This window comes from Salminus brasiliensis, chromosome 20, assembly GCF_030463535.1.
Source record: "Salminus brasiliensis chromosome 20, fSalBra1.hap2, whole genome shotgun sequence".
Classification (NCBI taxonomy): Eukaryota; Metazoa; Chordata; class Actinopteri; order Characiformes; family Bryconidae; genus Salminus; species Salminus brasiliensis.
Genome location: NC_132897.1, coordinates 20,134,468 through 20,150,092, shown reverse-complemented (window position 1 = coordinate 20,150,092; position 15,625 = coordinate 20,134,468). Strand labels below are relative to the sequence as shown.

Sequence of the window (15,625 nt, the reverse complement as noted above, 5' to 3'; positions counted from 1 at the left end):
TTTTTTTTTTTTTTTTTTAGATGAGGCATAAGCTAGACCACAGCGTGTGAAACAGTGTAGATGAAGGTTAGCTCTGCAGCTGTGTGATCCGTTTTCTGCAATTATCGTTCCCATATTAAAGAACGCCTTTAATATCTCAGCACAGCTTGCCTATCATGTTCAGCTTGACCTTGACAGGCTTGATATGGATCGGCTTTGCCCACATATGAAAATGATCATCTCATGAATTTAGCGTCATGATTTTTTAATTCAAGACCATTGCTCAGCTAAGGTTTCACTGTATTGCGTCCTGAAGCATGTTATGTGCACACTACTCTCTCCAGGTCAGTATTCCCAGCACATGCTCTCCAGTTTCTCTGGACAACCAGCTGCCAGCTCGAGTTTTAGAAAGATGAACTCACCGAGGGCAGGGCCTCAGGACCAGACCGACCCGAGAGAGATTGCAGAGGATCATTGTGGAGGATCTCGAGGCATCCTGACCCATTGAACGGCAAGAGAATAGGATCGCCACGTATAGCGTTACAGGCATTACAGACAGCTAAACTTACAGAGAGGCAAGGAATTGATGCGAGAAATAAGATGCTGGCCACTTCTGTATTCTGAGAGCATCGGTTGAGAGGACACGTAAAGAGCAACATGAGGTGGCAGAACACAGAAGGACCTTCTGCCTGACAAGTGTTTAATCCTTACATGAAATCAAATATAATCAATAAATTAAGTCCAAAAATCAATCTTAGCATTAAAGGTGTTAAAGGCTGCGTTTATAGCTTTTAAAGTTGTTGTTTGATGTATAAATTGTAAGTATGTGATTTTGCTTGGGACAAGAGGCTTAGCTGTCCTTTAACAAGTCTATTTACAACCCTGTTACACCAACCACAGCTTTTATTGGCTGGTTTACTCAGCTTGCAAAAGCCATATATCAACAAAAACACTGTCCTCGAAGTTATCCTGTTAATCCTGAGTCTTACTGGTTAGTGTTGTTGTCCTCTCATTGTGTCCTCTCAGCGCAATGTGCTTTTAGCAAGTCGTAATACCCACTTAGTCTTGTCCCCACTCGCTTTTTGGGTTTGGCTTTCTCAAGACAAGCACTGTTCCTTCTGATGTGTATTTAGCTTCAGTTTGGTTCAAGTAGGGGCTGGGCTAGTCCAGTTGAGGTAGTCCAGTTTGTTTTTAGAGGAGGTGAGATCGTTAAAGCCTGACTTTCTCTTCGCTGTGTTCTAATTTGGGCTGGGGACACTGACCTAGGAAAAGATGTGGTCATGAGGTCTGGTTCATGTAGCAAGTCATATTCCCATAACAAGCGGAGTCTGCTACATGGCGATGTGCTGCTCTCCAGTATCAACAACAACAATTATAGCCGAAGACACTGTCACGCTTTACTGTTTTGCCAGCTGTGACAAGGGCATTCTCTTGTGTTGTGTGTGTGTGTGTGTTTTATATAAATTGTAGGTGTTAGAATTGGCCTGTTTTCCAGCCCTGTTTTGGATATGCCGGATTTACTTTTTAAGGGTGACTCAGCAGTGTTTGTGGTTCGCAGTATGTCAGTTTCATGTACATTCATGTCCATTCTAGAGCCCCTTTAAGAAGCATTAAGAAAAGCTGCACTTCACTCAGCGGAACTGCTCTCCAACTGACTCATCATTACACACCTTGTAACCGTTCTTTGCTCTTCGTTCAGCCACGCTGTTAGCCCTTCATTTAGCCACGTACTCTAACGAATAACTGCCTGTGTGCGCACCACTGGGATGGACTTCACAGTAGTCGACACAAATGACACAAAACCAGACACAGGCAGTCAGCAGACTTCATTTAAGTGTATCACCGTCTGCCTGGCACAAGCCAGTGTGGCAACTGACTGCAGCGAATGGAGCACTTTTTTTAGAATGCGTTTGAATAGATCCAGGCCTCGTCGCTGTCTGTGTGGCGAGCGTAGCACGGGGCGTTGTATAACCGGACATAATGCTGCTGGGAGACCTCTAGAACTGCAACTGTTTAGAAGTGTCTCACAATTCACCCGTAGCCACAATGGAGCACACACAAAAGGTGCGCTCAAGTGGTTTGAAAATGGAATTGAAAGAGGTTTTTATATTTATATTTTATCGGCACAGGAAAGTGGCTTGTTCACTGTATCCACCAATCCTGGTGCTGTGTTGCTATTCTAGTTCTAAGGTGTTTAAAGTGCAGCTGTGTTTGGCAACACGCGCTTTCCACACTGGACTGAGCTATATTTATTAACCTCACGACACACAGGCACATCTGTGTCACTTCTGCATTTTTATCTATTTATAAGTCTCTCTTGTATCGCTTTTGTAGGCTAGAGCAAAGAGTGGCAGAAGTAGGCAGGCAGGCAAAAGTATTGAGACTGCTCATTCCCTGCTCATTCATTGTGTCTTCCCAAATTAAGATTATTAAACAAAAAAGAGCTTACCCTGATTTCTGAGATGGCTTTCTACTATATTTTGGAGCAAATCTGCTGTGATTTGATTGCATTCAGCCACAAGAGCATTAGTGAGGTCATGTTGTTGGACAATCACCACCCCACCGTATTCCCAAAACCCAATTCATCCCAAAAGCACTGGATGGACCACCAACCATCATTCCAGAGAACACCATTCCACTGCTCCACAGCTCAATGATGGAGGTTTTATACCCCTTTAGTCCACACCTGGCATTAGTCATGGTGCCTATAGGTCCATGGTAACATCTGCTCCAGAGAGTCAGACTCTATTGGCACTACTTTTCTACAGGGACTAGACAAGCTGTGTTTTTGCATTTGCATATCTGTGTCAGCGATAGGTGTAATTTAAAGTAGCTAATAATATTTATTAGAAGGAGCGTCCATAAACATTTGGACATGTAATGTGGCTAAAAGAGGTTCTGTTTTAGCGCTCTAAAGTGTAATGTGATGTTATCTGATTGAATTGTAGAGCTTGCATGTCTCTTTCTGTTGGTTACACTTTGTGTGACTGCTTGCGCTGTGAACATACGGCCGATGTTCAGGCGTTGAAATGCTTCTCAGCAGCAGCTCGAATGTGACAGCAGAGTTGATTAGCGTGAGAGCGAGAGGGTGCTGAGAAGCTCAACTGTGAGAACTTGTAAGAAGAAGTGGAAGAAAAGATCTAGGGTAGGCTGTGGTAGACTGTGGCTAGTATACGTCTTCACCACTTTCCTCTTCATTTTTTTCGTTGGTATTCTTTGACTCATTTCTTCTGACCGCAGTTCCTTTTTTTTAATGAATTTTCTTCTGCTGGTTTTGCATTTCACTAAACAGGTTCTCTATGACACCAAGGCAATGCTAATCAATTGGTTTGCAGGTCATACTTTCAATAATTAATATGGTATTGGGTACTGTGTTTAATATTCCATTAATGGCTATCACAGCTTATAGGTCAAAGCTCATACATCATTATCCTTTTAAAGGATTTCCATTTTGTGGTGTTCGATCTTTGACAGGAAGCTACCTCCTGTGCTCCGGGTGTACATCTTAAATCTGCCCTTTAGTCTTAATTACAGGCCACAGTCGGACTGACATTCTGCTAATTGGTCTGGAGTCAGGCAGGTGTGGGGCACCCCAGGCTTCAGAAGGACCCCTGAGTTGTTATGTCATTCCTCCCAACTTGCCCTCTCAGACCTCTCCGGTGTAATCACCTAGCCTTGGTCTTCTGTCCCCACGGATCGGATGGGGCGACATCATTATGCGCAAGACATGATTAGGATTTTTAATTACCTGATTTAGCTTAGAGGTTTTCCTTGACCACCTCATGTGTCCACGGTATCAAGGCAAGGTCCATTATCCACAGAGGAGATCAGAATCCGAGTTGTTTAACTTAATGGGAACATATCCAGTCATTAACGCAGTGTTAAGGTCTTTGATCCAGGACAGTTCCAGAGGCATGATGATGCTGGTGCCTCCTCTAAAGATGTGTTTGGCAAGCTAGTGATTGTCATTGTGGTGCCAGCAGAGCTGAAGGCCACTGAAGTGCTTCTGGTCCTCGGACTGCTGTGACGCTCTCAGTCCTCAGGCAGAGTCACTGCCAGCGGCAATTAAACCCTCTGCGTCCTGCCCTAATTCACAGAGGAGCCACTGTTGGGCTCGGGGAAAAGCGACAGCATGAAGAGAAGATTGCCACGCTTGGATCTGCAGGCCCGGCGCTCTTTTTGTCCCCGCTAAAAGCTCCCTCTTAATTCCTTGGCCGTTACTTGGAGCTGGCGGAATAAGCGTGCCTTTGTTTGCACTCTCCTCCGAGCCAAAAGCAAGAGCACAGGAAAAAAAGCCCTCCTCCCTTTGACCTTTGGGCTATGTGATTTTGGGAATGAATGGGGTAAAGATATGCGCAGATGATGTCATGTGCTTTCCAGGGGGAGGTTTAGCAGATCTCACCAGTTTAATCCAGATTCACTCGCTTTCCCGTTTGTTGCTGCAACGTGGGCAAGCTCTGCAAGGAGCGGCGTGTCTTGCGCTACTATCTGACACCGTTCTAGGTCCGACGGGCTGGCTTGTCAGCTCTCATGTGCTCTGAGGCTAGGTCTCCCATAGCGACAAGCCCACATGGTTATTTGTCCAGAGCTTTGAGTTGAGAGTGCCAGTGGCTTCACGCAGTGCTTTTATCTCCTGAAGGATGAAAGACCCCTCGCAGAGGCCACTGGCCCGCGCCCTCCACGCCCTCTCCCCGGCTTCTTCCTGCGTGAGCCCTTTCCGTCACATATACCTCCCCCCTCAGCTCCCTTGACCATGTGCCCATTCATTTCAAGTCCAACAGAGTCCACATGAAGGCCTTGTCTCATGGGCTGCTGCCAGGACCATGCAGGCCTCAATAGGGGAGAAGTAGAAAGCAGATTGCTTCATCACTGGATCAATCTGCCTCTCAAGTTTCCATATCCTGGAGCTGAGCTATGAATAAACATCCAACAGCACTGCTTATGAACTCCTGTCTCAAAGATTTGATTCGTTCACATCATTTATTTTCATCTGTTGGTGATCCTTCAGATATTTGCATATTGCACCAGTTGAGTTACACTGGATAATGTGTTTGTTGTCTGATGTTTTTTTTTCTTCCTTTCTTTAGGTGTCTATACCCAACACCAGCACTGCTTGTATGAGAGCTGTGTTGGAATACCTGTATTGTGGCTTGCTGACACCCTGCCCTGAGCTGGAGCCTATGGACCTCATAATATTGGCCAACCGTCTCTGTCTGCCCCGTCTTGTGGCTCTCACAGGTAAGCATTGTTCTGATTACGTGCGGCAATCTGTGACCATATTTAAATATTTCTAAAGCTATTCCATTAGCATACAGGCCATGACAAACTGCTGATACACACTTTAACCCTCTGGAGTTTAAGGGCGTTTCTTCAAACATTTGCCTTTAAAGGCACTTGCATATAATCTCTATAATGAGACCCCAAGTGACCTAGAGCATCAAGTGAAGAGATCTCTTGACTCTAAACCTAAAATGTTAGTCTTATTTTAGAAATTATTAATATTTCTTGTAAAAAAAAACATTGACTCATGTGGACAAATTGGTTTGGTGATTGGTCCAGTGTCCGTCTCACTAAAGTAGTGGAATGTATGAGTATGAAATTACAGAAAAATACAGTTTGAGCGTCCATTGGTCGGTTTCACATAAACCTATATCTCTACTCATCTTCACAGCCTCCTAGACACACTCTGTGTAACCCAAATGTCAACATAGGCAGTGTTTCTCACTTCTCAATTAATAAAATATCTAAGAAAATGTGTCAAAACGTAAAAAAAAAAATTGGTTATGTATATATTTTAAAATACTTTCCACTCCAGTAGGTTTAATGGCACTTGTGCATATTGGATACTACCACCAGCTTCAGTTAAACTTATTGAAGCTCCATTTAAACAGCAGGTAAAATGGACCAAAATTGATTCTCTCACCAAATCTGATTATGTTTTTTTAGGCTGTTGATCATAGGCTAGTCTTTTAAATGTGACCTTTACCCGACATTCACATCAGCTATCATCACATGAGCTATTAAAGTGTTCCAGTGACTGACAGCTGAGCTTTAGTTGCTAGAACCAGGCACTGTTATGGAGCCAGTAGAGCACAACTGATGGGTAACGTTTCTGGATTGGCCATGGCTAGCAACATTAAGACTCTCAGGGATGCTAAAAAGGTTTTATTAAATGGGTCCCACTTTCCTTTTTCTGAACCCTTCTACTTTAAGTGTGTAGGTCTGTTAATGCTAACCGCTATGCCATATTGTTAAGCTTTAAACCATTCAGCATACCTATTAACATCATATCATACCGTTGTGTTGCTGTCCACAGAGAAACATGCTGTTGAAGAACTGTTGCAGTGGGCAGTTAAAGGAGCAGACATTGATGGACAGGTGCTGGCTTACCTAGAGATGGCCCAGGTAATCCATTTCATTTAGCCCTGTAGCAAAACAGACCTTATTCAGAGTAGAAAGGCCTGTTATTCTGTTAAACACAGTGATTTGAATACTGAAGGAGCTAGGTAACAAAGGGAACACACTAATCCCCAGAATTAGCATTAATTCATAGCCCACTCTGAATCCAGTTCAAAGGATGATCAGTCATTGCCTTTCAAATGAGCCCCATTGTTAGAAATCACCGTTTGATGCCTCATGCCAACCCCACTTCATCTCCTCTGCTGTGTATCTTCCACAGTTCCACAATGCCAAACAGCTCTCAGCCTGGTGCCTGCACCACATTTGCACCAACTACAACAGCGTGTGTCGCAAGTTCCCCAAAGACATGAAGGTCATGTCTCCAGGTATAGATTTATCCAGGAGATTATTTTTACTTTATCTTATCTATTGTCTTTTTTCACATAGTTATGCTCCCAACCCTCTTAACCTGTGTAATTCAGTGGGGTCTAACAGTCTGAGACCATCAGAGGAAGTGATTCAATTTGGCATGCTTTTTTTAATTGAATGCATATATGTTCATTATTAGCATTTTGTGAATTTAGAGCACGCCAGCAGTATATAATTATGTGGGAGGTGACTGTAAGAGACGGGCGAAAACTTTGGGTTGGAGTTCAAGTGGCTTTTGCTTTGTGGTAGAAGGCTGGAACCCCACTGGCAGAAGACGGACCTCTTGTACGGTCAATGTTCAAAAAATTGCTTAAATTTGATTATTCTTCAGAAATGGTGCCAAATCTTCTTCTAAAATCCTAGATTCTCACTATGGTCTCAGAATGTTGGACCCCACTCTACGTGTCCCTAACCCCACTCCTTTTCCAACAGTCCTCAGTATCTCCCCCTATGTCTCCTGCAGAGAACCAGAAGCATTTCGAGAAGCAGCGCTGGCCGCCCGTCTGGTTCCTGAAGGAGGAGGACCGCTACAACCGCTCAAAGAAGGAGCGCGAGCGCGAGGAGGAGATCCTGCGCAAGCAGCACACCAAGAGGGGCTGGTGCTTCTGGAGACACCCGTCCTCCTCGGCGCCCCACATCTCTTGAGGCGGGGCCCCTGTCCGACAGCCCCCGCCCCGAAATCCCCTCGCCCCTTCTCGGCCTCGAGGCTCGCCACTGAGCCCGGGGGGAGCCCCGTGTCCGTGTCCGGTCCTGTGCGCTAACATCCTGGCTGTCGGAGGTTTGTCTGGGGTCACTTTGCCTCAGAGCTTCCACCTTCCTTCCTTAAGCCAGTCTTTTTAAGCAGGCCTGAGGCAACAAAAAAAAAAGCTGTGGCCCCTCTCACAAGAGCCCACAGCGTGTCTGTCGAAGGGGAGAAGGTTGAGAAAGCATCAGATCTTTCTCGTGCTGCGTGTTTCGTGTTTCACTGTGCTAATCCAGCGAGGGGAATGTCTTCATGGTCCCCGCCATGTAGGGAATGTCTTCACGGCAATGATCTGCCTTCACCTTCTTAGACTGTTATTGTTAAACAAAGACCAACAAATACACACATTCTCTCTCACACACACACACACAGAGCCAGCACCAGGCCTAGGCGCTGGCGCCCGAGCATGCATAGAGCATGGTGCTGTCGAAATGAGCTTTCTGAGGGTGAAAAACAGAACGCCCGATGTCCAATGCATATGAGAGCTGCAAAATACCTTCTGCTTTGAATGCACCTAACAACTAAAACAGCGGCAGGGATCTGGTCACTCTTAAAACCAGAAAGGTAAATCCTGTTGAACTGTGGTTCGTGCTTTTTTGCCTCAGTAATGAACCGCCTTTGCCTATATTCTCACCAAGAAAAAAAAACAGTTCCGTTTTGTATCTTCCGTATCCCCGTTGTTGGCTCTTCATGCCAATTGTGTTTTTTGTTTTCTGTTGAGGCACTATGTGGGGAAACTCCACTCAAGAATCCCTGTTGCTAGGACTTGTTAATGAAGTAGGCCAGGGGCAGAAACACAACACTAAATAAACAAGTGGTGCATAGCTCGGGTCATTCACCCAAGAAGGCTCTGACAAAGCACCAAAGAGAGACAACTCGGGCTTGTACAGATGATGAGAATGCCTCACCAAAAACGAAAAAAGTTCAACAAAAACTTCACAGCAAGTGAGGTTCACATTTAGGGCTTCTTTGTACCACTGCCTTGGGAGTATTCACATTCTCAAAAGAAATGTTTTTTTGAATGAGGCTTTTTGAACACATTTTGACCACTAGTTTGGTTTTTTTTCTGGGTTACCTGCCTTTATATCTCCAAACCTCTAGAGGCACTTTTGCTTACTAATTGTACTCTTCTGTGGAGCTTATTAGCAATTATACCAAGAGCAGGTTAAAGATTGCAATTTGCAATTCTTGACTTTTGTTGGATTTTTATTTTATTTATTTTTCCCACCTACAAAATTGTAAAGTTTTTCTTCTGGTATGGTTTGAAAGGGAAATTACACTGGTTCTTCAAAAGGCCTGAAAATGGGATTGTTTTTATTAGTAAGCAAAGTAATTCAGAGTGGTTTGATGTGAAATTTGAGGAGATGTTTGATAAGTTTGATGAGCAACCTGCTACGCAATGATGATGGCATTTTATTTCCCGTTCTGAACCAGCAGTGAATCTACACACCTTCTACATGAGTTTTGTTATAGTTGCTGTCACACAAAATTCTCCTTTTTCATCGTTTTTCATAAAATATTTTAATTTAGTAGCCGTGTCCGAAACACTACTTTGGGGTTCGGGCATTTTGTAGTTGTGTCCGAAAACTTAGTGCCGAACTTTTCAGTGCACTGTAACAATCCTGCAGTGCGCCGTAAGATACGGTGTACAAACGATATGAATACCCACAATCCATTGCGTTGTTTGCTTTTCTGAGGAAGACCAGTGTTCAGACTGTTTATGTGACACATTAGGAGCTCACTTGTAGAACAACATGTCCAGAATCGCTCCCTCTATGCAGTGATCTGGATCTGTTTCAGGTGTGGCAGATAGTGAATAGAGCACAGATTTGATCACATTCATAACCAGCTGTTAGAAGCTTCCAGCTCTGATTCCACCACAGTGAAGAATTCCCACTCTGAACGTTTCTCCAAAGTGAGCCGATTCACACCAAACCACTCTGTCACTTTGTGTAAAATTCAGGAATATTGAAAAATCTGTGGATTTCCCTTTTTCAGTTCTGATTGAACCAAAACTTTAGCTGTGATGCTTCTTGCCCCGCCCCTCCCTCGCTAAGAACAAATTAGCTAAGCTCCTTTCTTCTACCTCTAAGGATAGGCAGAAAAGACCAATGGATAGAGGGACAGACGCGGAGTAGTTTACTGCATCGTGTGATTCACGAAGCTGCGACGCAAGACCACACAGTTGGAGCCTCACTTTCCACATCATGCAGAGAAAAAAAAAATGGTGCTCAGGATTCCTAACCACCACAGTGACAGTATTCCTACACACCAGTTTCTGGTCTTCTATCTCCTTTTTTTCTCCTTTTTGTTCTTCAGTACGACAATCCTAAAAGAACAACTTTTTTCCTGACCGTTCAGGAAAACAGAGGTGTGTCCGAGAAGCTTCATGGACTTTACATTTCTGAATTTAAAGGCTTGTAGCAATTCAGAAGATGGGATTTGTTGTAGTAGCCGATCTGTTCTGCTAAGGTGGTATTGTACTGTAACATAGCTAACCATAGATGCACCTCTCCACTCTGTTGCCCCATCAACAAGTGCTTTGTTGTGCTGCGAGTATTCGTCAAACACCTTCTGTTGGATTGGTAATATCCTGAAAGGGGTGTGTTTTTTTTATTGCCTTTCTAATCATGAGAATGAGTGCCTGTTGTTTTCAATTTCCACCTTTTCACCAATTTTGTCCTTTCTTTTTTTGGATTTTTTGAGAATGCCATGTTTTTGGAGTTTCTTCCATTGCTTGGGCCGTGTTGAGAAAGGTGCTACATTCCTAATGAGGCATGAAGTCCGTAGGTAGCGTTTCACGATGTGCTATTTCTGGGAATTTTTGAAGTGAATGTGAATGCGGCGAAATATGAGGTGAAACTTTTTCCCTGGCACTTTCCTCTATTTCTGTCTTCCTGATTTCTCTTTTCACCCCCTCAAGGCTGCACCCAGGTGTCTGTGTGGTAGCTAGCTCAAGACGTACGACGCGGAAAGGCTTTCTCCTCTCTGGGGATGCGTCGGAATCATCAACAGCTACTGAAATAGACGCGTGAGAGAATCTCACTGGGCCCAGGTGCGAATGAGGCTGATCTTTTGGAAAGACAGACAAGGAAGGACAGAAAAAGAAAGCTCTCCAGCCTGGTGCTGAAACGAAGAGGCTCTGATTTGACTGGTTTGTTAGTGTGCATACAGCCTTGAACCCAGCCTTGACTGTTCCTCTGGTACTGGTACTGGGTCTTTGGTGATGGTGGGCTAGAGATCTTGTGGAGATGAAGTGTTAATGCTACAACTGACTGACCAGAAGGTGGTGGATACTGTAAATGTGTGTGACTGTGCAGTTTACACTTGCGAAGATGCTGTTGGAGTTCTGTAATTAACTGTAACATTAATGCTGTGGCAGATGAAAACATCGAGTCAGTGTTCTCCTTACGAGCAAAGTATAGAACATTTCTCATTATGAGATTGTTATAAGAATATATATGTTTATGTAAGGATCATTTTGCGAGTTCTAGAGAAACATAAATCCAGTAGAAGCCAATTTCTCTAAATAATTTAAGGCCCATATCATGCAGTATCTTTCTGCCACACCATCCATTCCCCACATCCACCCATTCAGTCTTCAGCAGTTTAGCTCCGCCCATTCACACTGAGGTAATAATAAGTCTTTCAGCCCAAACCCCAGTTTTGAAAATACAGGGCAGCCAATCAAACAGAGGTTATAACGTTATACAGCTTTTTGATTGGGTGTACGGTTTTCGCATAGCATCACATTATTATTTCTTTTTTTACTTTTTTCCCTCATAGGAATGAAAGGTGTGCCAGCCAACCGCATGGGGTACCACATCAACCATTTGGCAACACACTAGTAACCACTCGGGATACCATAGTACCTGCGTAGCAACCACTTAGCAAAGCCCTAGCAACCACCTGGGATACCTTAGCAACTACTCTGCAAACTGCAGCTCTTAACAGTCCAGTGCAATCTTACAATCACATAGTTTCGTCTTAGTGACCACGTAGAAACAGCCTAGCAACTGCTTTGAAGTAGGAACCACTTAAGCTGCATAACCACTTCATTTTTTTCTTTAGAAATGCACTATTCTAAAGTGTACAGTCCCTAATGTACACTAAGGAAAACACCCTGTGTAATTTAAAAGAAGGGGGTAGGAAACGGTCAGATACAATGATTTATGACTGTTTATGATTGTGTAGAATATGGGCCTAGAAAATTATTAATTAAGAAATTATAAAACTATTTTTAAAACAATCTCAAAATGAGTAACATTGCATATATATATATATATATATATATAATGTATTAAAGGCAGTGTAGCTTAGACCTCCTCATCTGACCTGCTGTCTGTGCCTCTATAAGAGACTCTCAGCCTAAGATGAAGCACTGCAAACTACAGAGTTAATAGAGCAGCTCTCACAGACGAACCTGTAGCGTTGGCCTCTGGGACAGTGATGGAATGCTGTGTTGCCTTGGTGATTTTGGGCCACATAGGACTTAGGATATTTCTCCTTCTCCTCCTTCTCCTCCTCCTCCTCCTCCTCCTCCTCCTTGTTCTCTTAGTATGTCCTTGCACATGTTCTTTCTGACTGGATGTGCCTCAGTGTGCATGGCATCGACTGTTCAGCTTTTTTTAAAAAGAGGGTACATTTTGTAGCATGATATGACTTTTCTTCCGTAAACGAATGGTGGACTTCTTCTTTAAAAAAAAAAAAAAAGAAAAGAAAAGAAAGGAAAAATGCTCAGTGCATTCTGTGCTCAGTGTCCGTGGGCCGAAGTGAGGTTGATAGTCTTTGTATAGTAACCACGTGCTTTAACATTATGCCTTTGCTGATTTTGGGTTTTGGGGGCTTATGGGTGGGGTGGGGATGTATAAGTAGGGAATTATGGGCTGTGGGTGGGTTGATGTATATCTGTGGTGCAGGAAAGAGTTTGTGAACTTTTGTACAAGTCATATTTTGGTTTGTTTTTTATTGTCGTTACCACTTCAAGGTAAAGGCGTAGGATTTGAGGCGCGTCTTCGGGGAGACCTCCGCGATAGCACTAACAGCACTAATGATTGCTAAGCCCTTGTTAACAGTGTATTGATGAACTAAACAACCTATGCACTTTATAGCCCAAAACGAAAATGAACTTATTTGCTAATTCTGAACCGACTGCCTTGAATCTTCCATTGTAAAGTTGTGAGAGATGCACGTTTTAAGAAAGAAATGTGCATGAGGTTGCATGCATTGGCCGGTAAAGCTTGTATTAAGAATCAGGTATGCACTTTGTCATTATTAGGCTATTGTTTTCCTATTATGAGCCCATGTGTGAATAGGTCAAACGAGTGCTACGTTTAAAAGGGAGGAAACCCTAATGACCAGTTTTACGCCACTTTTTGCCACAATTTTCTGGTTTGTTGTGTCTTTGGTCAGTTATCTATAACGTTCCCCACATTGTTCCCCAGAGGTTGCAATAGTAACTCTCCACAGGGCTCCATAGTAGTTTATTAGCATAGGTAGAAGCAACTCAAGAGCTGTCGTATCCTGGCATTACCTGTGCCTTTGATTTTTCAAAGAAAAAAAAAAAAAATCTCCTGTTGCCTTTCTCAAGAGGGGCCTCTTACAAATGCCTTTTAGGTTTTAGATAATTGTAAAGTAGACAAACACACAAACACACACACACACACACAGATACAAACACACACTTGATACTTATACTTAAACCAGGCAGCTGACCACCACCGTATTCCTCCTTCCACTGTCAGTGCCTGTGTGGACGCTATGTAGCAAAGCCCACTGTTCTCTGTCGTCTTTATGCTGCGTTCTCGTCTCGGCACCTCATCTGCTCGGCACGTTTCCATGCTCTTGTGGTTTTGCTGAGCTGAGTGGAAACCATGCTTAGGGTGAGAGCTGCAATCATGCTGGTTTGACTGTGGGAGAGGTGGGTGGGGGGGTGTGTGTGTGAGTGTGTAAGTGAGTGTCCCACCCTATACTGTTCTCTGTAACAAGGGTGCTGATGCCCTCTACAGGCCAGCCAGAGCAAATCTAGCAGAGTTTGTCCTGCTGTTCCTCAAGAGCTATACAATGATTATGCAGCAAATTCTGGAATTATGCTCAAGTTTAGGTTATTGTGTAGAAGCCGGGAGAGCAAGCAGCCTCCCGTTCAGTTCCATCCTTGGATGCCTTCGCAGGAAGGGTCATTTTTTCCCCTCCAGTATCTCAAACTCTGCTTGATTGCTGCTGTTTTCAGCTCCAATCACTTCTTCTGATCCCCCACCAAAGCTTTCCCGCAAATACTGCATTTTCCATTCAGTGAACTCTCTTGAGACAGAGCCAGCATCCATGATCTCTCGTATAATGAGGATGAACTATATGCAAAGGGGTTCACATTAACATAACTGACGTGCTTTTTAACTGACGTTACCCATCTCGCTTTGTCCGAGAACTCGGCCTTATTTCTCGGTCTCGTAAACTAACTTGCAGCACGTTACAGTACCGTCACAGAGGTCCTCCTCTGTCTCAAGGCCCGAGAGCGGTCAGCAGCTGGCCTAAAAAGGCTGTGGTTCGACCCCTCTCCCCTCTTTTATCTGTTAACATGTGACCATTTATTATACCATTATGCACTTTGTGTTAATCTTTTTTAACCTTTTTATTTAATTGTTTTTGAAATTACCATTAATGTTCTGAAACAAAAAAAGAAGAAAAAACAGCACATGTGACACATTAAGGGCTTTTTTTTTTAAATAAAAATAAAAATAAAGACAACAATCAGAATGTTTTTTGCTGCTGTTGCAAAAAAAAAAGTTTTAATGAATCCTTTGTACTACTTTTTTGAACCACTGTGATTTGTACAAAATTGAACAAAAAAAAAAAGATAGTAAAAAACATTGCCGTTTCAGTATTCTAATGTTTGACCTGGCTTTTAATAAAAATTAAGTGAATTCTCTGACCAATCTTTTTGTTTGTGAGGGTGTTTTTATTTATATAAGTGCATAGCATGAAATGAGATCATTCATCACTCATTGGTTAAGGATATACCCTTCATTTCCACGTGGGACCCTCAGGCCCTCTAGTTCTTCAGTGGTCACGGGATGTGATGGCAGATTTACACAGATGTTAAAACCCTGTTAACAGAAGATTCAGAACCTTCAGTAAAGCAGCACACGCTGGTTTTAAGTGGGAACTGTTCACTGCGGAGAACCGTACAGACTGTGATTTCTTTATGGTGCTTTATGTGTAACCAGGGGTGTCCAATATAGCCATTTTCTTTACACTCCAAAGCGACCAGTGAACCTTTTTCCATGAGTGGCTTTACATACACCATGTCCAAATATTTGTGGACACCCCTTCTGATGAATGCATTCAGTTACTTTAAGTTGCACTCAATGCTGACTCAGATGTGCAAATGCACACACACACACAGCTTGTCTGGTCCCTGTAGAGAAGTAGTGCCAATAGAATAGGACTCTCTGGAGCAGATAAACATGAACATGTTGGCACTATGACTAATACCAGGCACAGGCTAGTGGGGTATAAAGCTCCCCAGCATTGAGCTGTGTTAATGCTCCGTCCAATACTCTTGGGATGAGTTGGGGAGTTGGGAGGGGGTTGGGGGAGTTGGGGAGTTGGGGGTTAGGTGGGGTGGTGATCATTCAACATTCTGAACTCGCTGAATGCAATCAAATCCTTTCAGCAATGCTCCAAAATCTAGTGGAAAGCCTTCCTGGACTGTAGAGACAGTTACTCCAGCAAAAGCAGGATACACATATTACATATACATACATATACATATATTTCATATCATAACTTTCTTTGATGTAGGTTTTTAAAGACATCAAAGGCTTTAAATGTCTGGTGCTTATCACCATCACTGTAAACAGTTTTTACAATTATTTTGAGTGTTTTTAAGGGGCCATTTCCAATAACTGACCAGTAGAGGGAGCCAGATATCAACTTTATAGTGATGCTCCACAAACATATCAGTCAGGTCCATAAAATAGGAATGTCTCTGTAGTAGAAACTCATGCAAAGCAACTGCTCCCAGGTGTTTTAGTGGACATACAGAAAACTTGACTGACCACATTTTGGCAGTGATCT

The 15,625-nt window shown here is 43.3% G+C and overlaps 1 protein-coding gene across 4 annotated transcripts in view; it reads left to right on the top strand.

Annotated features, from left to right (window-relative positions):
* The window catches only part of rhobtb4 (Rho related BTB domain containing 4), a 58,904-nt gene extending 44,423 nt beyond the window's left edge, over positions 1-14,481 (top strand). For all 4 annotated transcript variants that reach the window (XM_072664508.1, XM_072664509.1, XM_072664507.1 and 1 more), the window contains 4 exons: positions 5,067-5,217; positions 6,296-6,384; positions 6,659-6,764; positions 7,271-14,481. In XM_072664508.1, the coding sequence (XP_072520609.1) occupies positions 5,067-5,217; positions 6,296-6,384; positions 6,659-6,764; positions 7,271-7,452 (528 nt within the window). In that variant the 3' untranslated portion in view covers positions 7,453-14,481. The remainder of the gene's footprint in view (positions 1-5,066; positions 5,218-6,295; positions 6,385-6,658; positions 6,765-7,270) is intronic.
* The last annotated feature ends 1,144 nt before the right edge of the window (positions 14,482-15,625 follow it).